The 26,578-nt window shown below is 35.7% G+C and overlaps 1 protein-coding gene across 1 annotated transcript in view; it reads left to right on the top strand.

Moving 5' to 3' along the window:
* Window positions 1–26,578, top strand: part of DPH6 (diphthamine biosynthesis 6) — a 179,223-nt gene that overhangs the window by 116,950 nt on the left and 35,695 nt on the right. The window contains exon 6 of the mRNA XM_082681668.1: window positions 25,396–25,457. Within this exon, the coding sequence (XP_082537794.1) occupies window positions 25,396–25,457 (62 nt within the window). The remainder of the gene's footprint in view (window positions 1–25,395; window positions 25,458–26,578) is intronic.

The following is a 26,578-nucleotide window of genomic DNA, read 5'->3' as shown; positions in this document are numbered from 1 at the left end:
CTTCTTAGTAGTAAACATTAAGCAATAAGGATTCCAGGAGGTCAGTAGGAGATCACTGCTCATTTTTAATCATCTAGTCTGGCTAGTTCCTGGAGGTTAACAATATGCAATCAAGGATTATACAAGGTAGTGCTTCTTATTGCTATAGCTGTACCTGATATAAAAAGACTATAAACAGGAAGTGCAAAAGGACCAGGGGGACTAGTATGCCATTATAGCCCTGACCAACACCTACTTTACAACACCAGTTTCAGAGTCCATCCATGTACAATATGTTCCATTCTCATGGACTGGAACTCAATATACATTTACTGTGCTGCCACTGTAATGTTTAAATTCATCATCACAATCCAGTGAGGTAAGACCTGGACTTGAAAAACATTAATACCAACCAAGTTAGTGCATTGCATTGATAAAATCGTGAGAATTGCCTCTTCAGAGGAAGAAACTCAGGAGGAGTTAAGAACTATATTATATATATGAAAAATAGAGGCGGGCTGACAAATCCAGCTGAAATTCAAGGGCTAGCTCAGTCTTTGAGTTTCCTGAGAATTATATGGGCTGGAGCAACCATGGTACGTTCCTCAAAATTTGAGAATTAAGTTGATATCTCCCACAGGATTCAGTAATAAACAAGAATCTAAGACTAGAAGGGCTTTGTGGATTTAGGCAAAAACATATTCATCATTTAGGAATGCTGTTCATCACTATTCACAGAACCACCATAAAGAAATCTGAATTTGAGTGGAGACCTGAGCTAAAACAAGCAAATTGTAATCCCTAAGAGAAAGAAAATGAGTGAGGTGAGTGCTACAATTGTCTTAGCTAACTGCCTGGAGGTAATTTCTACACTGCAGCATAAGGGAAAAGAACCCAAAGAGAGCTCAGGCAGTTTTCACTGAACTGAGGAGACAGAGATCACAATTCAGAGAGACCAAGTGCTGAGATTTTGTGGGACAGAATACCAGACAGAGGGATCTTCATGGAGAGAAACCTCTGTAGACCTATAGAAAGCTTCTCTCAGTCTTTGGCAGAGTATGGATCTGCATATGTGTGAAAGGGAGCTACCTCCAGCTGAAGAAAGAATCATCAAAAAACAGTAGGCTGGGGCTTCCCTGGTGGCACAGTGTTTGAGAGTCCGCCTGCTGATGCAGGGGACACGGGTTCGTGCCCCGGTCTGAGAAGATCCCACATGCCGCAGAGCGGCTGGGCCTGTGAGCCATGGCCGCTGAGCCTGCGCGTCCGGAGGCTGTGCTCCGCAACGGGAGAAGCCACGACAGTGAGAGGCCCGCATACCGCAAAACAAAACAAAAAAACCCCAAAAAAACAATAGGCTGAACAATTTCCAGAGTTCACATAAAACTGGAAACATCCATGTTTCCACCAGTGGAAAGACCTCATCATACATCAGATATCAGGTAGAGTCCTCAAACAGGTATCACCTTAGTAGTCATGAGCCTTAGACTAAAGGCTGCTATGAACCTGATGTAGCAAAATTTAAAAGCAAGCCTCAAAAGGATCAAACTGATTTCAAATAACTTAACTTATGCCAGAACAAAATCTAAAACTATTTAAAGGAAAATAATAAAATCCAACACACAGTATAAAATTCATAATGCCTTGTGTCTTAGTTACCAGGCATGGAAAGAAGGAAGAACATGTGATTAATACTGAGAAAATCAATCAAAATACACCCAGGTTTGGAACTGGCAGGCAGGGAAGTTATAACAGCTCCTATAAATATGATCATAATGCTCGAAAAACTAGAGGAAAACATGATTATGATAAGAAATAAAAAATATAAAAAGGCCCAAATACTACTTCAAAAATACCTTATCTGAAATGAACAATACACAGCAATTAGACATTGCAGAAAAGATGAGTGAATCTGAAGACAAATAGTATCTGTCAAAAATGAATCATAGAGGAAAAAAAGGACTGAAAATAATTAACACAGTATCAGGGAGCTGTGGTACCATAACAAGCAGACTAACTTAGGTGTAGTGTCCTAGGAAATAGGATGGGGAGAATATTTGAAGAAATAATGGGCAAAAGATTTTTCCAGTTTGATGAAAACTCTACATCTACAGATCCAAAATTTCAATGAACCCAAGCAGAAGAAACATGAGGAGAATCACAAGGCACATTATCATCAAATTGCTGAAAACCAGTGGTCAAGAGAAAATCTTAAAAGCAGTCAGTGTGAAAAAATTAATTCTATACAGAAAGCAAAGATAAAAAAATCAACAGGCTTTGTCTCAAAAGCTGTCCAAAATGGAATACAATGAATTTATATCTTAAGGTACTGAAAATCAATAAAAGTCACCAAGAATTTTATACCCAGTAAAAATAAATTTCGAAACGAAGACCATATAAAGACATCCTCAGATGTACAAAAATTGGGGGATTGCGCTTCCCTGGTGGCGCAGTGGTTGAGAGTCCGCCTGCTGTTGCAGGGGACACGGGTTCGTGCCCCGGTCCGGGAAGATCCCACATGCTGCGGAGCTGCTGGGCCCGTGAGCCATGGCCGCTGAGCCTGCACGTCCGGAGCCTGTGCTCCGCAACGGGAGAGGCCACAACAGTGAGAGGCCCGTGTACCACAAAAAAAAAAAAAAATTGGGGGATTCATCACCTTTAGATCTGCATTTCAAGTAATATTAAGGGAAGTTTTTTGGACAGAAGGAAATAATAATTGATGAAATTTGAATCTTGCAAGGTGATAAAGAGCAATGAAATAATGGAGTAGATAAATTTTAAATCTATTCTCCTAACTTTTAAGAAGATTAGCTAGATTATTTAAAGAAAAAATAATGGTAGTGAGTTGTGGGGTTTATATGGGAAGTAGATATATAATTATAGTAGCACAAATAGTATAAGGGGGAAAGGACAGTGAAATGAAGGTACAATGTGTAAGATTCTTAAATTATACATAATTATATAATACTATTTGATTGTGGACTGATAACTTACAGATGTAAAATGTAAACCATAAAGAACCACTAAAAAATAAAATAGGTGTGTAGGAGAGTAAATTGAGTATTGTAAAATAATCCAAAAGCAGTCAAGAAAGGGAAAAAACAAACAGAACAGATGAGAAAAATAGAAAACAAAAGGTAAGATGGTAGATTTAAACTTAATCATTTCAATAATTACATTAAATGTAAATTATTCAGACACCTCCAATTAAAAGGGAGGGATTTGCAGATTCAATTAAAAAATGAAAAAGAAGGCTCAACTATATGCTTTCTATAAGAAACTTGCCTTAATTGTAAAGACATAAATAGGCTAAAAGTGAATTGATGGAAAAAGATACTCCATGGTAACACTAATTCAAAGAAAGCTGAGGTGGTTATATTAATGTCAGACAAAGTAGTCTTTAGAACAAGGAGTATTATTAGGGATAAAGAAGGACATTTCATAGTGATAAAGGGGTCAATTTATCAAGAGAGCATAGCAGTCTAAAAGATCTGTGCACCCATAACAGTGCCTTAAGATACACAACACGAAACTGATATAGGGAGAATTGGACAAATCCACGGTTATACACAGAGCTTTCAACATTTTTTTTTTCAGTAATAGCTAAACCAGGTACAGTAGACAGAAAATTTTTAGGATATAGAAAGTTTGAACAGCACTACCAACCAACTCACCCTACTTGCCCCTCATAAAACACTTCATGCATTAGCAGCAAAATACACATTTAAGCACACGTGGACCATTCATCAAGATAAACCATATTGTGAATCATAAAAGAAGTCTCAGTATATGTCATCATACTGAAATCAGACAAAGTATGTTCTCTGAATATACAAAGATTAACAGATATATCTGGAAAATCCCCCACACTTTGAAATTAACCAGTATACTTCTAAATAACCCACTAGTCAAAGAAGAAAGTATTTGAATTGAATGAAAATAAAACTGCAACGCATCACAATAGTGGGATACAAGTAAAGCTTCGTATTATAATTATTCCATTTATATGACATTTTGAAAATAGAAACTTATACAGACACATGGTAAATAACTGGTTGCCAGATGCTGGGAGTTGGGGGAAAGACTAACTGTAAAGCAGGAAAAGAACAGCCTACAACTTCTCTCATGAACTTTTTAGAGGGGTGGAAATATTCCATATCATTATGATGGTGGCTACATGCCTATATATATTTCCTGAAACTTAAAATTGGTGAATTTTATTTTAAAGCAAATTTTAAAAATGAAAATAAACAGGGCAGTGAATAAAATTTCCCAAAGACAAGGACTGCCATATTAGCTGTCAAGTAGATTATATTGGACCTTTACCAGAAGCCCCAAGAGACTGCAAATGAGTGTTAACTAAGATGATGCCTATTCAACACTAAACCGTACTCAAGCAATATTGGGAAGTACAGTTAAAGTTTGGAGCAGCCAGTTCCCCATCTTTTGGTCCACTTCAATATATTCTGACCACTGTATACATTTCACTGCTATAAATAACACAGAAATGGACAAGAAATATCTCATGGACCTACTACATTTGTTAGCATCCTTAGAGCAGCGATGTAATTGAAAATTGGAATGGGGAATTGACACACTAGTTAATTAAAATGGCTGGTAAGGAAAAGAAAAGATTTATGGTTAGCTTAATTAGTTAAATTATTTTGTGCTAATATTGACTATGATAGGAAGTAATGCGAAGACTCTACTGGCAAAGGTTCTAGGATTGGGACGTAGGAATGAGGTGATGGGAGATGACGCCAAGTACAGAACTATATATTTTTCCTATTTCACAAATTTTTTCTTTTGTTTTGCCTGATCTATACTGGTCCCAGGCCTGGGTTTAAAGTTACATGTACCAAAATAAAGTGTTATAAATTCACAAAACACAATATTAATACTACTAAATTTGACAGTGCATATTCTTAAAGACTGTTAGGGATATGTCATAGCTTCACCCGTAGAGATAAATTAAGGCCTATCTCTAAACACAGGGCCATGTGTCCTGTGATTCTTTATCTGTCAAATCCTGTAATATCAGCCTGTGAGTCAGTCCAAGGAGAAGTGCTAACAAGGCTGCTGTTTTTACTGCCCCTGTGGGTTTATAATACGTCTACTGAGCCAGAAAGGCCAATCATAGGGGAAAGGGTATGGGTCAAAACAGGTAGTAAATGGAAATGGAGGGAATCAGAGGAGATGGAAAAGCACTTACAAGTAGATTACAGTTCTGTGGCAGAGTACAGTCATGTGACCTCCGTGCCAGAGCCTCTGAGCTAGAAAATAACACTCTTAGGCATCCCTCTCAGATCTGATGCTGACTACTTAACTTATGTTGAGAGAAAACTCTGGACCTCTTTTCTGTAGAGAAGGGAAGTTGCTGATATATGAGCTCTACGTGAAGATTTTACCTAGATAATTTGAAGCAACAAAATGACAGTGTTCCAATTGATGGTTCAGAGTAGGGGTAGTTTACTACAGTTACCATTCAGTTATTGGTTTATTGTCTGTAGCTACCATTCTGATCATTTTTCTGATGATTATTGCTAATGAATTATGTAGGTGGAGGATTCTGAACTGTAGAGCTTTTGCACTCTTTGTGGGCATAAAGCAAAACAATATGTTGCTAAGATATCTACCTAGATATAATGGAGAGCGGATTTTTACTGCCTGCCGTAGCTTGATCTAGTCCTTCAAATACAGAGTATGTGAATGTAATGGACTTCATTTAAGGAAATTGGAACACGACCCTTGAAGGAGATGGATTTGGTAGAGATATAATGAATTGATATTACTTATAACTCCTCTCTGGAGTTATGCAAAGTACATTTATGGAAAACCTGTGACACCCAGGCAGAGGTGTATTTGGTATAATACACCAATTGATAATCTTATGGGGCTTAACATTATTTTTGTGTACAAGCCATTTTCCTAAATTGTACAAATGCCACTAATGTACCATGGTCATAACACATGTTGTGGGTTGATTACTATTGCCTCTGCTGTGAAAGATGTTCTGTAGGGATTTTTGATCCTGGTCTTGCGGTACTACATCAGACCAAAATATGGAATGTTCCTGGAAGTTCTTCATGTTGAAAAGAACCCGCTAGTCCAAATATAGACACTAGAGGGAGCTCTTTTCCAGGAGACTGACTACATCTAGAAACGGCCCTGAAGGGAGAGCAAAGCTCTAAATGACTGGACTAATGGAATATTTACTTTCATGGAACATTGTGTCAGTCAACAGTATAGGAAGAGGGCCTGAATACTTACCCAGAAAAGACTATTGAATATTCTACTCAATATGGAAGTTGCTATTTTTTTTTAAATTTACTTAATTTTATTTTATTTTTGGCTGCGTTGGGTATTCGTTGCTGCGCGCAGGCTTTCTCTAGTTGCAGCGAGCGGGGGCTACTCTTTGTTGCGGTGTGTGGGCTTCTCATTGGGTGACTTCTCTTATTGCAGAGCACGGGCTCTAGGCGCGCGGGCTTCAGTAGTTGTGTAGTGTGGGCTCAGTAGTTGTGGCTCGCGGGCTCTAGAGCGCAGCCTCAGTAGTTGTGGCCCACGGGCTTGCTTCCGCCGTGGCATGTGGGATCTTCCTGGACCAGGGCTCAAACCCGTGTCCCCTACATTGGCAGGCGGATTCTTAGCCACGGCGCCACCAGGGAAGCCCCGGAAGTTGCTAATTTTAAAGATCAAAGGAGTATCAGAAGCCAAGCTAAGGATGCCAGTATACAGGAATACTACCATTAGCCTAGATTGTGGTAGGACATTACTAGACAGTGTGACCCCTATATTTGTTTTCTAATGGCCCAGGTACCACAGATAGATATAAAGGGGATTATCTTTCCATGGTGCATTGATTGAGATTGGCCAGATAAAGGAGTAACACTGTGTTGACCTGAAGAGAGCATTTTGAACAATGATATCTGGAAGCCAATGACTGTTAAAACCTACACTGTGATATCTGGGATATAGTTAAATTCTCAAACCAGATGGAATCCACAACTTAATTGAACAGTAATCTCTGATCACTACCGTGGTCACTGAATGTGAATGTGCATGAGAAAAAGTTGGTTTTGTTGGGCAAGAAATGGAGAATGGTGCTATAATTCTAATTGACCCTTTACGCCAACCTGGGCCAGAGCATAACCAGTGTGACAGTGAAGGACTTGGAAAGATGTTCTGATAGTCCTGGATCTCTCCCTGATTTGCTGTGTTGTTTATTTCTGTTCTTTAGGTTATCAGTAAAGATTGATGCTGAATAAGGTCTTGGATTTGTTTGAGTCTGACTTGACAGTCCAGTCTTTTGGTCTAACTCAATTTCTCATTTATTTTGTACCACATTGTATATGTAGGGTTGTAGAGAAAATAGGCTTATGTTTCTACATAATTAGGGCTTTCTGAGCAAGTTTTGCAGAAACTTGGGACCTCGGCTAAAAGACAAGCATTAGAATTTAATGTATGTTGGAGCAGACAGAGCGGACTGCAGAGAGATTTACTTCTCTGGAGGTCTGTGTTTACATTTCAGGGGTGGGGGTTGAGACCAGGACCTTAAGAGACATCTCCTGGGTTGTAAAGCTGCAGACACTAGTTTATTCCTCCCCAGAGAGATTTTTTTTATGTTCCAAAATGAAGACACAAGTCTTTCCCTTTACTTTTCCAAAGAAGCTCTCAGAAGGAGAAGGAAAACAATTGTCTCTTTTTTCCTAAGTAAATATACAGATTTATACCTTACCTACAGAAGATGGAATTACTTGAAAAATTCCATCTCATTCTCATCACCTTGCTCCTGGGATAAGACCTGGGACCCAGAAGAGCCAGAATGGTATTACCTACTTACCGTATGTAAGTAGTAATAATAATCTGTTCTGCTCCAAGAGACTCATGTTGGCACTCGGCATTAGTAATAAATATAGGTATTAAAATTTTAACAATGTATGGTACAGTCTCAGAATAACCATGCTAATACCACCACCATTAATGTGATTGTTGAGAACAGTTAAAAATAATTTTTTACACATCGTTTCCTGCATTTCACTTCCCATTTCTTATGAGTTCTACATCTGTTTTGTCTGAGCATATAACTATTATATACTGTACACTGTTTTTTAACAGTTTTATGGAGATACAAGTAACATGCCATACAATTCATCCATTTAACATATACAATTCAATGTTTATTAGTATATTCACAGAGTTGTGCAGCAATCATCATAATCAAATTTTAGAACATTTTTGTACCCGATCCTCCATAAGAAACCCGTACCCATTAGCAGTCAGTCATTCCCCATTTCCTCCCAGCCTTCTCCTACTCCAAGTCCTAAGCCCCACAAAGCTGCTTTGCATCTTTATGTCTTTATATATTTGCTGTTCTGGATATTTCCTGTGAATGGAATACTATAATACGTGGTCATTCATGACTGGCTTCTTTCATTTGGAATAGTGTTTTCAAGGTTTATCTATATTATAGCCTGGATCAGTATTTATTTATATATATTGCTGTGTAACATTGAATAGTGAATTGTCCCTTTTTTTAATTGCTTGATTCAGTTTGCTCATACTCTGTTTAGGAATTTTGCATGTATGTTCATAAGAAGGATTGACCCATAATTTTCTTTCCTAGTAATGACAGATGTGGGTGATAAGGTTACCCTGGCCTCATAAAGCTTAGAAGTGTTTCCTCTTTTTCTATCTTCTGAACGATTTTCTGTAAGATTGGTATTAATTCTTTCTTCAGCGTTTTGAAGCATTATTGCTTAAGCCACCTGGACATGGAGATTTCTTTTGGGGACAGTTTTCAATTAGTGATTCCATTGCTTTGTTAGGTTAAGACTATTCAGATTTTCTATTTCTTATTTCAGTTTGGTATGTTGTGTTTTTCTCTGAATTTGTCCAAAGTTTTGAAAATTATAAATATAAAGCCTTTAATGCTTCTTATTGTCTTCTTATCATCTGTGAGATTAGTAGTGATGTCATATTTTTCATTCCAATTGGTAATTTGTTCTTTTCCTTACTTTATCAGTCTTGTAGGGGTTTATTGATTATATTATTGACAAGCTTTGATTTTCTAAATTACATGTTGGTTTCTTTAGTTCCTTAATTTCTGCTGCTGTCTTTATTATTCCTTCCCTTATACTTTCTTTGGGTTTAATTTGCTGTTTAATATAATTGACATATAAAATTATATTAGTTTCAGGTATATGACATAATGATTATATATTTGTATATATTGTGAAGTGTTTTCTAATTTCTTGATATATACATATACACTAAATTTCACCCTTGTTTTCTAATATATATATATATTTATGCTATAATTTTTCCTGTAATTGTAGCTCTAGTTGTATTTTCATTATCAGTTAGTTCAAACTGCTTTCCAGTTTTCACTGAAATTCCTTCGCTAATCCATTGGTTATTTAGAAATGTGTTATTTAGTTTCAAGTATTGCTTAGTTTCCAAACATGATGGCTTCCTATTTGTCTTTATATTATTGATTTCTGACTCAATCACATTTTGGTCAGAGATAACATACTCAGGATTATATCAATTTTTTAAAAATTTAAGGGGATACTTTATAACCTAGCATATAGTGTAATCAATAAGTTATTTCTTAATTTTTCTTCTTATTTCATCCATTTGATGTTATCTGTTTTTCATGATTTATTGTGTTTTCCTTTATTTCCTGCCTTTTGCTGTGTGTGATATTTTAATGTTCTCTGTTGCTCTGGGAGGGATTCATTCCACTAGTAGTTAGCTTTAATCTTTTCAAAGTTATATTTTTCAACTTAAAAATTTTAAAATATTAATATCAAAAATGCAATATCATCTTTATAATACTTCCTAATCAATATAAGGAATTTAAGGGGCTAGCCCATAGGCAGGACAGAAATATAGTCCTGCCGCATAGCACAGGGAGATCAGCTTGGTGCTTTGTGACCACATAGAGGGGTGGGATAGGGAGGGTGGGAGGGAGACGCAAGAGGGAGGAGATATGGGGATATATGTATATGTATAGCTGATTCACTTTGTTATAAAGCAGAAACTAACACACCATTGTAAAGCAATTATACTCCAATAAAGATGTTAAAAAAAAAAAAAAGGAAAAGAAACATAGTCCTATTTGGGATCCTTATATCCCAGTGATACAAAGGATTGACCTTTGATTCAAAATGACTTGCTGTATTTTTTCAGAAGTGTGCTTAACATATTGGGCCTCATATGTGCTAGTTTGTAAGCTGATAATAAAGACAAATAGAAGCATTTTCAGTGCAAGATACTCTGGGATCCTGACAGTTAATTTATATATTATACAGGACAGCCGGGTGCAGTACATTTGGGAATGTTATAGCCAAATAAAGACATCTTTACCCCTCTTCTTTTTTCCTCTCCATAGACACATATATCAGGGACCCAGGTCAAATTTCTAGAACAATTGTTTTCAGCCTTGGCTGCACATCAGAGTCACCTGTTGGGGTTTTAGAAATCCCTTTGCCCAAGCTTCACCCCAGAGGAATTAAATCAGAATGTCTAGAGATGACACCGAGGCTCGCGGGCTCTAGAGTGCAGGCTCAGTAGTTGTGGTGCACGGGCTTAGTTGCTCCACAGCATGTGGGATCTTCCTGGACCAGGGCTTGAACCTGTGTCCCCTGCATTGGCAGGTGGATTCTTAACCACTGCACCACCAGGGAAGTCGCAGAAATTGCTTCTTTAATGAGGGGGCAAGATTGGATGAAGATGGGACACAGAAACAGCTATAATTCAGTGAGTGGCGAGTGACCAGAACATTGAAAGGACGAGGAATGGTGCCATAGGAGGACTATATAATGGAGCTATATATTTAGCCTGAAGTGAAGGCAGCAGGTTACTGGGTCAAGGAAAATGGGGATTTTTACAGCAATCCACAGTATTTGAAAGGCTGCTGGTACTTTTGTGACTTCAGAGAACAATTCTAAGAGGAAGTGGAAGTTACGTAGTGAAACAAGTCTTGATTTGGTATCAGAACTTTCCTACATTTGGAGCTCTCAAATAGTTTCATAGGAGGTTGCCACAGGCCCTTGTGTGGATTTCTTCAAGCTCCTACTGCATGCCCTTGCCCTTTCCAATATAATACTGCTCCTTCATGCTGAAACAGAAGTCATCTGAGGTTGTAGAATGGGGCTAGCTAAGGTTGCTTTGGGGAGGAAATTCCATCCTACTCTAATGGCTTCTGGCTCCACTCTTGAAGGGTGGAGGTTTGCCACCATTGGATAACTTCAGAACAATATGCCACTGGCTCTGTGGGCAGTTCTATAGAGAGAATTTTGGAAATGGATTGATTAAGGGCAAATATATACTACCGGAATAAGCATACGTCTTGTGCAAAGGTGACCGCTTTGAAGGTACAGCCCTCATTTGACTACGTAAAAATCAGTCTCATTACTTTATTCTTAGTTTTCATTAAAATCTGATGCTTACACAGAGCACAGTGATGAGAAATTTAAACTCAGTTATGGCATTCAGATTCCATTTGCTAGGTAAAAATTTTGTTACATGCTTATTTTGCCATTGCATGTTGGTCTCTTACCGTTTTTTTCTTGATTTGGAAGCACATCTTCCTTCCCTACTGTTACTCTGCATCTTGTGTATAGTGAAATTCTTCTTTTTTTTTTTTTTTTTTTTTTTTTAATTGAAGGTGATCTATGTGTGTCTGGAAAAGGTAACATGGTGTTAGGGAAGAAAATTGTCCCTGAAACTTTGTTTTCATTACTTAGCAGGTTTTACAGTTAATGACAGAAGTTTCTCTTGTGGCCTCTCCTCCCAAAGACTGTGCTTATTTTTCTCCGGTAGTTTCATGTGACCTTGTTACAAGCTTCATGTAATTCCCAAATAAATTACATTTACTGGTTTACTTCTATCTAGTATTTTATTGACATTTCCAGATAAGTTTAATAGGATGGAGAGAAACAGTGTTCTCTTTATAGACTCAGTGGGTGATTTGACCTTAGCAGGTTAACCTTATCCTGATGTTGAAGGAAGCTATTCTTAATTAGACTCTATCAGTTTCTCCATTATCACCAAGAGAGCCACTGGTCTGTAATTCTATAAATCTTAATTTGATTGTTTTTCTTTCTTACAGAAGAGCTACCATATTAGAAAAATTGCAATATTTGGAAACAGTTGCTGGTTTTCTGAATACATTGCATATCCTCATCTGTAGCTGAGCCATTTCACACTTTATTTCCTTCAGAAACTCTCAGTTGAATACCATCTGGTCATGGTAATTTATTACTGTGGAATTTCTCAAGTTGCTCTATTATTTCCTCCTAAGAGATTGCTCTCTGCTACTGCCCCACTGATTTTCTCAGAAAGTGCCCTTGGAATAGTCGTTTCCCCACTATCCTGTACAGCAAAGGTCAATGCCAAATGAAACTGAATTAAACTTCTCTGCTGCTTCTCATCCTTTTATTTGTCCTCATTTCAAGTCCTCACTGATGGGGAGAAACTCAGCAGTTAGTCCAGCCACTCATGTTGTCTGCTTAGTCCTCATGGTACCTTTTGTCCTGTTACTTTTCAAATTCTTTTTTTTCCCTGACAGTGTATTTTTGGTATTTAATTCAGAAAAAAAAGGCAAGTATTAAAAAAGATATTCTAGATACTTTCAGTGTATTCATAAGTGACTCTGGAATTGTTTCCGGTTTTTTTTTTTTTTTTCCCCAAACTATCCACAGATTTCTCTTTTGACTTGTCGAATAATGAGCCTCTGTATATGTCTCTCATTGCCACTGTTCTTTTCTGTCTTCTAAGCAGCCTGGATAGTTTTTAAACTCCCTTACTTGCCTCTCGGAGGGATGCCAACCATTTTTTTTCTTCAAATTTTTAACATATACTTTTTAAAGTTTCACCCTTTGGGTTAACATTAAGAGATGCCCATACTAATTAGAAAACAGCTTTAATTGTGCCGACATCCCAATTGCTGAGTTCCACTCCTACGCATACTCACCTGCGGGAATTCCTATATGTTATATTAATCTGTTTCTTCTTTTATAACTGCCCAAATAAGCCAAGGTACAGCATATTAATTATTGCTTCCCCACCTTGCACTCTTCTGTCATTCATTTGGATAATAATGGACATAATTAAAATCATTCATTGCAATAGCCTTCCTAGAAAAGATTGCTGAACAGTAAAGGTTAAAAGCAATTTGCATTATTCTTTCATAGTCTATGGTTAACATAACTTTTTTTTTACACCTGAACTTTGTTCAAATAATTATTTTGTTTATAAAAGGTTACTTAATGTGCATTCAAGTGTAAATTGCTACTAGAAATATATATTTACCTTTATACAAAGTACTGTAGCACAGAATTTTTAAACTGAGGTGTTGAAACATCAAAAGTTGAAACTTTTAACATCTCCCAAGTGTGTTGTAAATATTTACCATTTTAAATTGAAGGAAAAAAAATCAAGTCTTAAATATCACATTCTGAGTATATGCAATATAATCTTTCCTTAAGGTTCAAATACAAATACTACCAGTCCCACAGCTACCCATCTCTGAATAGAGTGCCTTTTGCTCAGTCTGTAAAGTGAAGTAACAGATTATAACAGCAGAGGAAATAAATGCTGATTTTGTTCATTTTATGGCTAGCACATCTTTTCCTTTGCCAGGTAAGGCAGGCTGTTCTAAAAATAAGTTAGGCATATAACTATTTGGTGCTAGTATGGATATGTTCTTTGAATTTTTGAATACATTAAGATTCTGTCCATCCCAAGCTACTTTGTATGTATATGTATATGTATGTGTGTGTGTGTGTGTGTGTGTAAATATATATATATATATATATATATATATATATATGGCCTTCCAAGAAATATCTACCATGTTATAATTCTAAAACCTGTCTTTCTACCTTCATCCCTACCAATTCCCTTTATTCTTTAACATATACAAAATGTAATATTCAAAAATAAATAAGATCTTATTTTTAGTGCCTGCTGTTATAAAAGTTATCCCTCTGTAGTAAGTAACCTTTATGGCTGTGTCAGGCAGTTTACACTAAAACAACTTTCATGATAATATGTAACAATTCACTGAAAATTCCTTCTGGAAAGGTAAGTCTGAGTCTTTTTCTGTTTATCCATTTAGTAGTAAGACTATTTAATAACTATATTGCCCAAGCAGATATTTGTGTGTAGAAAATACCAGTATCATTCTATATTTGCCATGGTTGGAAAGTGGGATTTTCCTGTCTTAGCTGAAGTCCCAACATTTATGTATTAAAACTGCTTGGAACAAGAATATGTTATAAAGTTTGTAGGGCTTGTCTTCTGACAAAATCTCTTTCAGAAAGATAATATTGTATTGGTTGATGTCTCAAACATATGTAGGTGAATATGTAGAAATATTCATAGGTCACAGTTTAAAGTTACATAAAAACCAGGTGAGGTAGGCATCTCACAGTGCAAGACCTAAGGTATGGACAATAATCAGGGTTCTCTGAAGTCGCCTGTACTTCTTTTTCTAGAAAGTTATTCTTTCACTGGAAAAGTCTTAGGATAGACTTTCTTATGAATTTGATTCCAACTTCACTCAAGCAAGCAAAATTTAGTTCAAGTTTTGGGCAGTTTCAGTCCTGATATTTTCCTCTTCCTTTATTCACTGGTCTTTTCAGTGGAGTTTGGAATGGAGAGGATGCATGTGTTAATAAGCAGGGTTCTCCAGAAAAACAGAACCAACATGATACAAAAGAAGTGTATTATGAGGAGCTGGCTCAGATGACTATGGAGGCTAAGAAGTCCCACAATCTGCTGTCTGTAACTTGGAGACCCAGGAAAGCCAGTAGTGTATTTCAGTCCAAGTTCAAAGGCTTCAGAACCAGGGGATCCAATGACGTACATCCCAGTCCAAAAGCAGGAGAAGATGAGGTGAGATGTCACAGTTCAAGCAATGAGGCAAGAAAAAAGGGGTGAGTTCCTCTTTCCTCTGCCCTTTGTTCTGTTCAGGCCCTTAACAGACTGAGTAATGCTCACCTACATTGGAGAGGGCAATTTACTTTACTGAGACCACTGATTGAAATACCAGTGTCATCCACAAACATTCTTACAGACACACTCAGAAACAGTGTTTCATCTGGGCATTCCATGGCCCACTCAGGTTAACACATAAAATTAACCATCACAGGAAGAAAAGGAAAGAATTGGATGCCAGTGCTTATGTAACCATCTTGCCCAGAAGTATAAAAGGTTTATATATATATATATATAAGGATTATATGAAGGATTTAAAAATGAAGATGACGAGATCAGATTTCCATTTTGGACAGCTCTCTGACTGTAGTGCCCATTAAAATTTGATATTCCTCAAAGCTCTTGCCTGTATTTTATCTTCTCACTTTACAGGTTCTCCTTGAGTGTTCATCTTGTGGCTTCTATTTCTATATCAGTATCCCCAGCTCAGACTTCCATGCTGGGCTCTAACCCCATATACCTAATTGCCAATTAAATATCTCTTCTTGGGTGATTCCCTGAAACCTCAAACACATGTCTAAAATTGAATTTGCCCTTTATTTCCTTCCCAAACTTTCTTGTGTTCTGTTCTATATCTGAAGTAAATGGTGTTTGGTGCCACCATCTTTTAATTTGACCAAATCAGAAACCTGCGAATCATCTTGCCTTTTCTTTTTCTTGTATTCACGATACCCAATTTATCAGCAAGTACTATATATCCTGCCTACTGTATGTTGCTCTCAAGTCTATTCTCTTGCTTCCATACCTATTGCTTTTGTCTGTTATATCCTGTCTCACTAATTATTGCAGCAATCCCTTTATTTGCCTTCTTACCATCAGTCTTGTTTCCTGCCAAGGAATTCAACTGAAGCTAGAGTGATCTTTCTAAAGAAAGATCACTAATTGGATCTAATTGGATCACTAAAGATCTAATTGGATCATGTCATCCTCTGCTTAGAATTTCTCTGTGACCTTGCATTCAAGTACAAACTCTTTAAAATGAAACACAAGGCCCTATAGGATTTGGCATTTGTTTTTAATTTTTTGTTTTTAATTTTTTTGTTTTTAATTTATCTACTTATTTTTGGCTGTGTTGGGTCTTTGTTGCTGTGCATGGGCTTCTCTCTAGTTGTGGCGAGCGGGGGCTACCCTTCGTTGTGGTGCGCAGTCTTCTCATTGCGGTGGCTTCTCTTGTTGCGGAGCACGGGCTGTAGGCACGCGGGCTTCAGTAGTTGTGGCTTGCAGGCTCTAGAGCTCAGGCTCAGTAGTTGTGGCGCACGAGCTTAGCTGCCTCGTGGCATGTGGGATCTTCCCGGACCAGGGCTCGAACCCGTGTCCCCTGCCTTGGTAGGCGGATTCTTAACCACTGCACCACCAGGGAAGCCCCCTTGTCTACTTTTTTTAACCTCAACTTTCACCCCTCTAAACGCTCCCTACTCATATCAAGCTTCTTTCACTTTCCAGTCCTCATTATGTTGAAAACTAATATGAAAAATTAGGAAGATATTTCTATAATAAATATTTCAAATCCCCCTTTTAAAAATTTCTTTGACTCGCATATCTTCCACTTTTTATTCATTTTTTTCATATTAAAACTGTGTAGTATTTCAAAGATAGAAGAAGGACCATTTGAGCTATCATCAGCAAGTATTGATTAACTGCATAATTATATTTAATATGATTTATTGGTCATTCACTTCATGGGTGCCATGGATCTCAAAAGTGAATCCATGAAGTGTCTGAGTCTCCTTCATGTTACATACACTGAAGTACAATACCAGTTCATAGATTTCAGAAAGAAGTTACATGTTGAGATGAGTCCTAACACAACCTCTAAGATAGCTAAGGTTTTAGTGATCTAATTGTAGAAATGGAAAATCTGGAAATTCAAATAAGATCCTTCCCCCAATAGTCAACTTTCAAAACATGTGAGCTAATTTTTACCTTAGAGATCACATAATCAGTATTTTTTGTTCTTTGACACAAATATAGTGGTTATATTTATAAAGTGCTCAATTGTAGAATGATGGTGTGCTCAGTTGAAGTCTGGAAACAAAAAGGTTATATTTACCAACAAAAACATTAGAGCTTTTTAAATGAAATTCACTTGTTTTGATGGCGAGTGAGCCTGGTAAAAATAGGAAGAGATTATTGGGGGCGGGGAGGGGTTGTGTTTAACTTTTAAAGATACACAGAATGCTCCATTCCTGTCTGCACTGAAATTTATCAAGATTTATAGGCAGACTAGAAATTGCTTCTCAGAGTGATTATACCTTTTTGAATATCACCTACTGATTTTACAGTAAAAGTCTAGGCTACAAAAGTTGAGAACCCAATTCATTTTACTTGACTCTGTTAAAAGTAGCATTATCAAGCATTTCGTGATGTTTCTCTCATATCATATTTTGGGCTGTCGTGAAGAAATAAACCTCCACTTGCTTTCATGATAGTAGACAATAAATTGACTGATATAATTCAGTTGAGAAGTTGAAAAATGCATTGAAAATAATGGGGCATAACATTGTAGGGTTAACATTTATTCATAGATGATACAATTAAATAGAACAGGCATTAACTTCAAGGTCAGTCAGTAAAGTAATAAAATTGAATATTTTAATTGAATTGTAATTGCTTCCCATTGATACATGCAAGTAAAGTAAAATAGATGTCAGCTCTGCAAATTATGGTTCTTCCTCCTAATTAATTTCTTAATTCTGCATGGAGTTATCCAGTGCCTAGGTCTTGTTGTGGGTTTATTCATCCACCCAGCTTCCATCAAGGAATGTCTGTAAGTCATGATTAAATGATTAGGTGTCAGGATTTATAGTAAATTTTTCTGCACTTTGAAGAAAATTTTGTTAGTAACTTAAAGTAGCTTATCTAGGTATTTGAATTAAATATACTTTAAATATACTTTATATTTATATAAACATTATTAAATGTTACCATCTCAGTGATTATAAAGGTTTTCATAAGGGAGCTAGACACATTGAGACTCATATTCCACACCTGACTGATTCAGGAGGTAAACTGAACAGACTGTTAGGGTTTTGGTGAAGCACAGTTTATGTCCATTCATGACCCAGGCTTCACTAGAGGAGAGACACCTAAATTGAATGAATATAAAAAAGAAACATCTTTTTCAAGGACTAGGATAATTTGAAGCTTTTAGATAAAGTTGAATTGCATGGAAAAAGCCCATGAACCATTGTGGCTTTTTCATAGGCTTTTCACAGCCCCTCAAAAGGTTTTTACATAATATAGTTTTATATAAAATAAAATGGGAATGAAGACATTACAGAGATTAGGATAGAGATTTTCAAATTGTATTGAAATTGTATTGGGTCTAGATACTAGCATTTATTCAAAGAAAGAGAAGATTATGCCTTTGGACTGGCTGCATTTACCAGTTAAATAGCTACTGTTTAAAAATTGAAAATAAAATGAATATGTAAGATGGCTTTTAAAATTACTAAGGTGTGTTATATATTCATGTACTCTAAAGTGGTTCCATGTAGTAGAATCATTTGAGAGCAAATATATTGGTATATTAGCATCTTTCTTTAGTTGAGTTTAAAAATATAATTGGGGCTTCCCTGGTGGCACAGTGGTTGAGAGTCCGCCTGCCGATGCAGGGGACAACGGGTTCGTGCCCCGGTCCGGGAAGATCCCACATGCCGCGGAGCGGCTGGGCCCGTGAGCCATGGCCGCAAGGCCTGCACGTCCGGAGCCTGTGCTCTGCAACGGGAGAGGCCACAACAGTGAGAGAGGCCCGCATACTGGAAAAAAAAAATATATATATATATATATATATATATATATATATATATATATAAAATTGGATACTTGTTGATAAAACAAGTAAATTAAACTGAGAAGTTATTTATTTTGTCTAAGCTTTGTGTTAAATTTTAACTCAGACATTGACTTTATTATGTAAAATATTTCTCTCTAAAGCACTTAAAGCGTAAATCCAATGATAAATATATTTTATTGATAGTAATCTGACCCTGACTTTCCATTCTCAATTATGAAGGATCTGCAGTGTCAGAATTCTCTGTGCATATCATCTAGTTAGAAAATACCAAAACCAAAATACATGAGGTAAAGATTAACATCTTTGGGCTTCATAATTATAGATAAGCTAACAGGTTGGGTTTTTTTTTTTTATGTTAAACTGATCTGTTTCTCCAGATGCTTGTTTTAATTATCTTAATAATTGTCTTATTCCATTTAGAGAAATTAAATATCATACAGATTGTACATACAATGCTAAGATGTTTCTAAATGAAGAAACGTGAAAAAATGTGTAAGTGTAATTAATAAAATTAAATATTCAATCATCCATTATATTTATAAAAATAAGTTACAAAGACTTTTCATTTGCATATAGTCTAATATTTATGGAAACATCAGTGTTTTAGGCAGTAACAAATTTCTTGAGAAAAGTTCCATATCTGAGTGTATTCTAGGGTAGGATGAATAATCTTCCTACCGCATCGCTGACTAATATCATCCCACATGTAATAGTATACCAATTTCGAAGAGATCTCGGAGATCAGGGTGGCTTCAGGCCATTGATTTCTCAAGGACAGGAGCTTGAATTGCTAGGAGTCTCTGGATCTTATCCAAGGAAATATTTTATAAAAACAATTTGAAATGCACGTCTTATGGGCAGTGATCGTGAGGTCCCCAATGACTTGTCACTTTCTAATGAACAGAAAAATGGAAGCAAAGACAGATTGCACTTGCACAGGGTAACCAGCATCAGGAGAAAGTCATTACCAACTACAGTAGAACATGTTAGCCTGACCCAAATATGTATTATTTACAGTGTTGATTTAAAGTAGAAAGATTCATTCAGAACAATATGTACATTATTGTATGGAATCTAGACAAGCAGTTTCATTATTAAAACTTAGACATTTTTTGGAAAAGAATTATAGTCTATTTAAATAGTATCATCTCATGAGATAAGAACTCCTAAATCATTGTTTATGTGAAGATGCCTACCAAAATCACCAGACATAACCTCTGATAAATTTACAATGTGTCAAAATTGTTTATTTCTCAGTTCCCACATTTCCTTGGTTTTACACGTCCACTGGAATCATCTATTGATGTGTGTATGTGAAATATCCTTACTGATTGGCCTGCCCTGTGTGAAAGATCTAAATCGTCAGACCATGACTCGTAACAGCATCTCATCCTCACCAAACATGGTGCAGACCGTATTACCAAACTATAATGACTCATACATGCAGCTTATTTCATTATTAACTCTGAGAAAAAATGTGACTTTTATTTTAACTATTTTATAGTTTTACAATAATCTCCTAGTGAAATGATCTATATAATGTGTTTCAGAAAAATATTTGAAAATCTTCCTTAAAGTTTTAAATTTCTATTTATTCTAATTGTTTTAGCTCCATAGAATTTTCAGTGCTTATCCTAGGAATAAATAAATTGAAAATATTTCTATGAATACACAAAAATCTTGAAATAATTTTACCAGGGTGTACTTCTGTGATGAATACAGATTCATGTGGAAAAAATGTGCCCAATGTGACTTATGTTTACATATTTTACTGACTGTCTTATCTAAAGGCAAGCCAAATTACTTTACTGCTACATCATGGAATGCAGCCATCTTTGAAATGAGATATTACAGCTATTTCTCTACTTTAACAGTTCAGAACTGGGGCATGATGATTTTGCAATGAATTAAAAGGCTGTAAGGAAAATGGGAAGATTGTTGGCTTGATCTTTCATTGCCCACCTGTATAAAATCACATGCTCTTAAATTCCTTTTCATGCCTTTTAGATAGGCATTTATTTACTCCCAAACCCTTATAGAGAACACAAAACATAAATTCTTAGGTTCAATCATGAGAGACTTTTTAAATGATTTTAATGATGTGTAGCCTGATGCTAAGTGCTAAGGTGATATGTATGTGCTATGTGACCAGTATATATGAGAATCAAGGAATTGGAAGGGTGGCTAAAAAATGACTTCCTGCCATGCTGGCCTTGTACATTCTTGCTCTGAGTTTTCCAAATTTCCACCCCAAACCATGGCAGTAATAGATGAATATATGAAGGAAAAGTATGAAAGAGCTGTGCTGGAAAGCATTATAAACATCTCTGTGAATTAAGAATGAATAGACATACAAAATAATTCAGAAATGAAGCTGTGGGGCTCTAATACAGAGGGTCAGGAAATAAGCAAAAGCAACTGGGAGATCACAGTCCTGTGGGGAAACAGACTGAAAGTGCCCCCTCTGAGGGAGAACCTCAAAGAGATAAAAATAAAACATCCATTAAAGAAAAAGCAGTCAATTAGAAAAATAAATTACTCAAAATGAAATAGCAGCAGTATGATGTGAAAAGTAAACAATTAGAAATTTGGGGTGAAACACAGAGTCATTTAAAAAACAAAATAGTGGGCAGAATAAACTCTAGATGAACCAAGTCAAAGACAGAATGAGTGAAGCAGAAAAAAATAATTCACCCAGAAGACAACATTGAAAGCGCAACTTAAAAATATGGAGGATAGGGCTTCCCTGGTGGCGCAGTGGTTGAAAGTCCGCCTGCCGATGCAGGGAACACGGGTTCGTGCCCCGGTCCGGGAAGATCCCACATGCCGCGGAGCGGCTGGGCCCGTGAGCCATGGCCGCTGAGCCTGCGCGTCCGGAGCCTGTGCTCCGCAAGGGGAGAGGCCACAACAGTGAGAGGCCCGCGTACTGCAAAAAAAAAAAATACAGAGGATAGATAGGTAGGAAAATAGCAATATTTGTGTAATAGATGTTTCAGAAAAAAAATAGAAGGCAGAAAAACAGTATTTACAGATATAATGGCTGAAAACTTAGGTTCGAAGAAAGATGAGTTTTGGAATTGAAAGTGCATAGTAGGTTCAGTGCAGTGTAAATAAAAATAGATACCTTGTGTTAAAATTATAGAATGTCATAGGTAAACTGAAAATTGTACTGTCTAGCACAGAGAAAATGAAGATTCCTTATATGGGAACCACTGTTTGACAGCGTAAATCTCACTAAGAACAACTAAAGCCTGAAGAAGTAATAATATATTACAACTAAACTGTTATGTGGTGGAGACAGAAAAATAGGACATTATCAGACAGGTAAAAACTAGGAGAGTTTACCACTCACAGATCTTCAGTGAAAAAATAAAGAATGGACTTAAGTCAGAAATAAATTGAATTCCAGGAGAAATGAATGACAAACGATGGTGAGCACAGACACTGTAAAATGTGTTCATAAGCTTACATTTTCTTGCCCAAAATGATGGAACTAAAATTTAACACAGTGATAACAACTTAAATGGTAAAACTTATTTAGTGTCTAGTTAAAAACATGCTAACTTGTTTTGGTCAAAAAGTTGCTAAATGGAATTCCCTGGCGGTCCAGTGGTCAGGCTGCTGGGCTTTCACTGCTGAGGGTGTGGGTTCAATCCCTGGTGGGGAACGAAGATCTTGTAAGCCTCACGGCATGGCTAAAAAAAAAAAGAAAGATGCTAAACATAAATTCTTAGATTAAAAAAATTAAAAAATAAATTCTTAGATTTATATTTTAAGGTTCATAAATTCTTAGATATTTAATACTTTAGACTTAAATACTGTGGTTTTGAATGAATGTTAAAAATTACAAGTGATTACTGGAAGAGTAGAAATTCAGTCTACAGCTTTCTTTTTTTTATTTTTCAGATTAACATGCATTTATTCACTAAATATTTCTTGAAAGCTTACACTTGAAAGTGTTCCAGGCACTGTACTAAGATGAGACCAATGAAGAGGATCACATTTTTAAAAAAGTTTTTATTGGAGTATAGTTGCTTTACAATGTTGTATTAGTTTCTGCTGTACAGCAAAGTGAATCAGCTATACGTATACATATATCCCCTCTTTTTTGGATTTCCTTCTCCTTTAGGTCACCACAGAGCACTGAGTAGAGTTCCCTGTGCTGTACAGTAGGTTCTCATTATCTATTTTATACATAATATCAATAGTGTATGTATACTGGGAGATTGGGATTGACATATATAGTCTACAGCTTTCTAATCAGCAGAGAAAACAGACAAAATATCCTTTTTGATCCAGTATGAGGCAGAAAGTGGCAAAGGAAAAAATATATATATAAAGTTTAATGTAACAAAAAGTACACAATAAGGTGATGGAAACAGGTCCAGACAAAAAAAAAATTGTAAAATATAAAAAATTTAAAATCAGTTCTTTGAATTTGTATTTATAAGATAGGATAAAAAATTTCAAAACCCAGTTATATGTATATCAGAAAGACGTTAACAAAAGAAAGCTGGTGTTGTAATGTTGATAAATAGAATATATGATAAAAGTCATATGTGGAGATCAAAAGCTCACTACTTCTTGATAAAGGAATAATCCTCTCAAGAAGTTTTAGAAATTATGAATTTGTGTCCATAACAACACACCTCTCAAATGTATAAAACAAAACTTTCAATTATAAGAAATTATTAAAACCAAAATCATAATGGGAGGTTTTAACCACCTCTTTATTTGAAACTGATGGTTCATGGAAACCAAATATTAGTAAGGTCATAGAAATATGAACAGCAGAATTAACAAGATCATAATTTTTTTATGTTTAGGTATAAAATCTTACTTTGCTTTCAGCAAATCCACTTTCCAAGTACAAATGGGGCATTTATAAAATTTAATCATTTATAAGTCACAAACGAGCTTCACCAAATTTTGAAGAATTATCATATAAAGACTACAGTCTTGACCATATGCAATTAAGTTAGAAGACAACAAAAAGTAGTGAAAGTAAACAAACATGTTTTGACACTTACAAGAGTGTCAAAAATGGATGGACCAGAGCCATAGTAATTACTATAAGTAGATCTCATTAACAATGTGAACTGAAAAAAATAAGTAAAAAGTTATCATTCGTGTTAAAATTTGATATACATGAACAATAATAAATATTGTTTTGGATATGTACATTTGTAGTAAAATTATAAAAGCATAGTTGGGAAATAACATACCAACTTCAAAAGACTGAAGGCTAGGGAAAATAGATTGATTAAGGGTAGATACACTGTGAGATTCTATTATGTTGGTGGTGTTTAAAGAAAAGTTATGGAGGAAATAGGGAAAGATGTTAATGCTTATTAAATCTGGGTGGTGATTACATAGATGCTTGTCTCAAATATTTTATTTACCTACTCATTTTAAACATTGAATTGCAAAGGTTGCAAGGGTTGACAGGAATAAAGGAACTGGACAAAGTCAACAATTAGTTCATCAAGTGTTTACCCAGCCAATTGAAATTTTGATTTTAATGAATGCATCTTGAGAATAAGATTGCTGTGAAAGGAGTCAAATAATCCATCTAGTGCTAGTGCTCTGAGTTGTTTCCTTTGGGATTAATGTAATTTAATATCAGTAGGAGAAGAATCCTTAATCTTTATCTGACTTCCCTTTTATTATTCTGCATGTGATTATAAGAAATATCATGTTACAAAGAAGGCATTTGACTAGAAAAAGAAAATTATTAATCAGTTTGTATAATTAATAAGCTGATTGGTTTAAACCAATAATCAATAAAAATAGCCTATTTAAATGAACCTAAGCCTAATACGTGTATTATGGATGTAAATAGCTAAAATGAATTCATTCCTTTCATAGCTGACTTGTGGCATGTGATTTTTTTCCTGGCAGGTTAGTTTTGGAATGTGGGAAGAGTTCCTGTTGTCCACAGTAGTCTACCTATACCCCATCACCCACATAAACTCTGCTATTATATCATTTGAACATCTTTATCAGAGATTATGCAAATGCTGTTGGTACTATGATGATTTTTCAGAGTGTTTCTGTTTTTTCTTGGAAAACGCTGTCACACAAGTGGTCATTGAAATGAGCTGTCATTTAATTTGGTAATAGTTATTTGTGTCCATATGCTACTAAGTGAATTAATTATATAGGCATACAGTTTATGACTCTTTTATTTTCTACTTTTATTCTCCAAATAAGTTTGAAACAGATAAAATAGAAATGTCAGAAAATTCTCGCTGTTGTCCATGAGTAAAAAATAATAATAATAATTAAAATACCAAGGATTTAAATTTCATATCTTTGAAATGATACTTTTTTTTCCATCCTAATTACAATTCCTCATAAATGAAAAAGGGATTGAAACAATGTGTCTGGTAGTTGATGAAGTGCAATTGAAATGAATTGGAATGAAACTTATTTTTCAGGAGCAAGAAAACCAGTTACCCAAGGGCAATAGAAAAGTAAATACTAGTAAGGTACATTTTGCCTTAAAATACACATACACTAGTTTCCTAGGCAAGGAGGAGCCAAGGGAAGGGAAACGTGTCTTTAAACCTCCATTTTAATCGTTATCTAAAAAAAAATTTAACCTTTCTTGGCAGGTTTAGATCCAGATAAACATCTTGGAAAAACCCTGGACCAAATGGAGCCTTATCTCTTAGAGGTAAGAATTTATACTATTTCTCAAAATATAGGCATCTAAAGCAGGAAAATAAATAATGCCATGATATAATGATTATACAATCAATTTTTAGAAAAACTCAGATACATTGATGATACAGTTTTATGAAAAAATTAAACCTCTAGTGGATATGAAAGTATGTTTAAAATTAATTACAAAAGTTATGTCAGCTCGTTGAGCTCACTGAAAGAGTAAGTAAACTATACCTAAAAGGAAATTGTTCTGTCAAGAAGTTTACTTTTGGGCTTCCCTGGTGGCGCAGTGGTTGAGAGTCCACCTGCTGATGCAGGGGACACGGGTTCGTGCCCCGGTCCGGGAAAATCCCACATGCCGCGGAGCGGCTGGGCCCGTGAGCCGTGGCCGCTGAGCCTGCGCATCCAGAGCCTGTGCTCTGCAAGGGGAGAGGCCACAACAGTGAGAGGCCCGCATACCGCCAAAATAAATAAATAAATAAATAAGTTTACTTTTATTAAAATTGACATTGTTAAGTACTATACAGTACCTGATAGTCTCCATCAGTACCTAATCAGGTGCATTTCCATCAGAAATGTGAGTGGAAACTTCCTTTAGAGATTATCTAATCTAACCTCTTCTTCTTTACCAATTAGGAAATTAATTTGCAGAGTAGTAAATAAATTATCCCAAGGCTTCAAATTACAATTATTTAACCCTTATCATTGTTAAATCTTGAATGTGTTCTAAATATTAAAGAAAGGTTTTGTTATTTTTACTCTTTTCTATTAATTGTATTATATTTTATTAGAATTGGGGTCAAATGTTATGATTAGTATGACAATGCTAAATTAGCTAGAATAGTGTAATTATTAGAATTTTTTTAAATTTTACAATCATGGTAGAAAGTCACCCTACTTCTGTGACAGAAGTGAACTCCTCTATTATCATTTTTCCCTCCCATGTTCTTCATCAAAATTGTCTCTGGACATTGTTAATACCATTGCTGTGATATGAACTGTTAGCAGGTGTACTCTTCACTAACTGTATAGATTTCACATCTTCTTTCAGACTTATTTGTATTTGATTATTTTATGGCTTATCAATATGTACCAAATGCTTAGAAATCCCTAAAATGCTAATTCCTTCTT

Source organism: Grampus griseus, assembly GCF_964374135.1.
Source record: "Grampus griseus genome assembly, chromosome: 2".
In the NCBI taxonomy this organism is placed as follows: Eukaryota; Metazoa; Chordata; class Mammalia; order Artiodactyla; family Delphinidae; genus Grampus; species Grampus griseus.
Note: the sequence above shows the minus strand (reverse complement) of the source record. Positions and strands in the feature narration are given on the sequence as shown.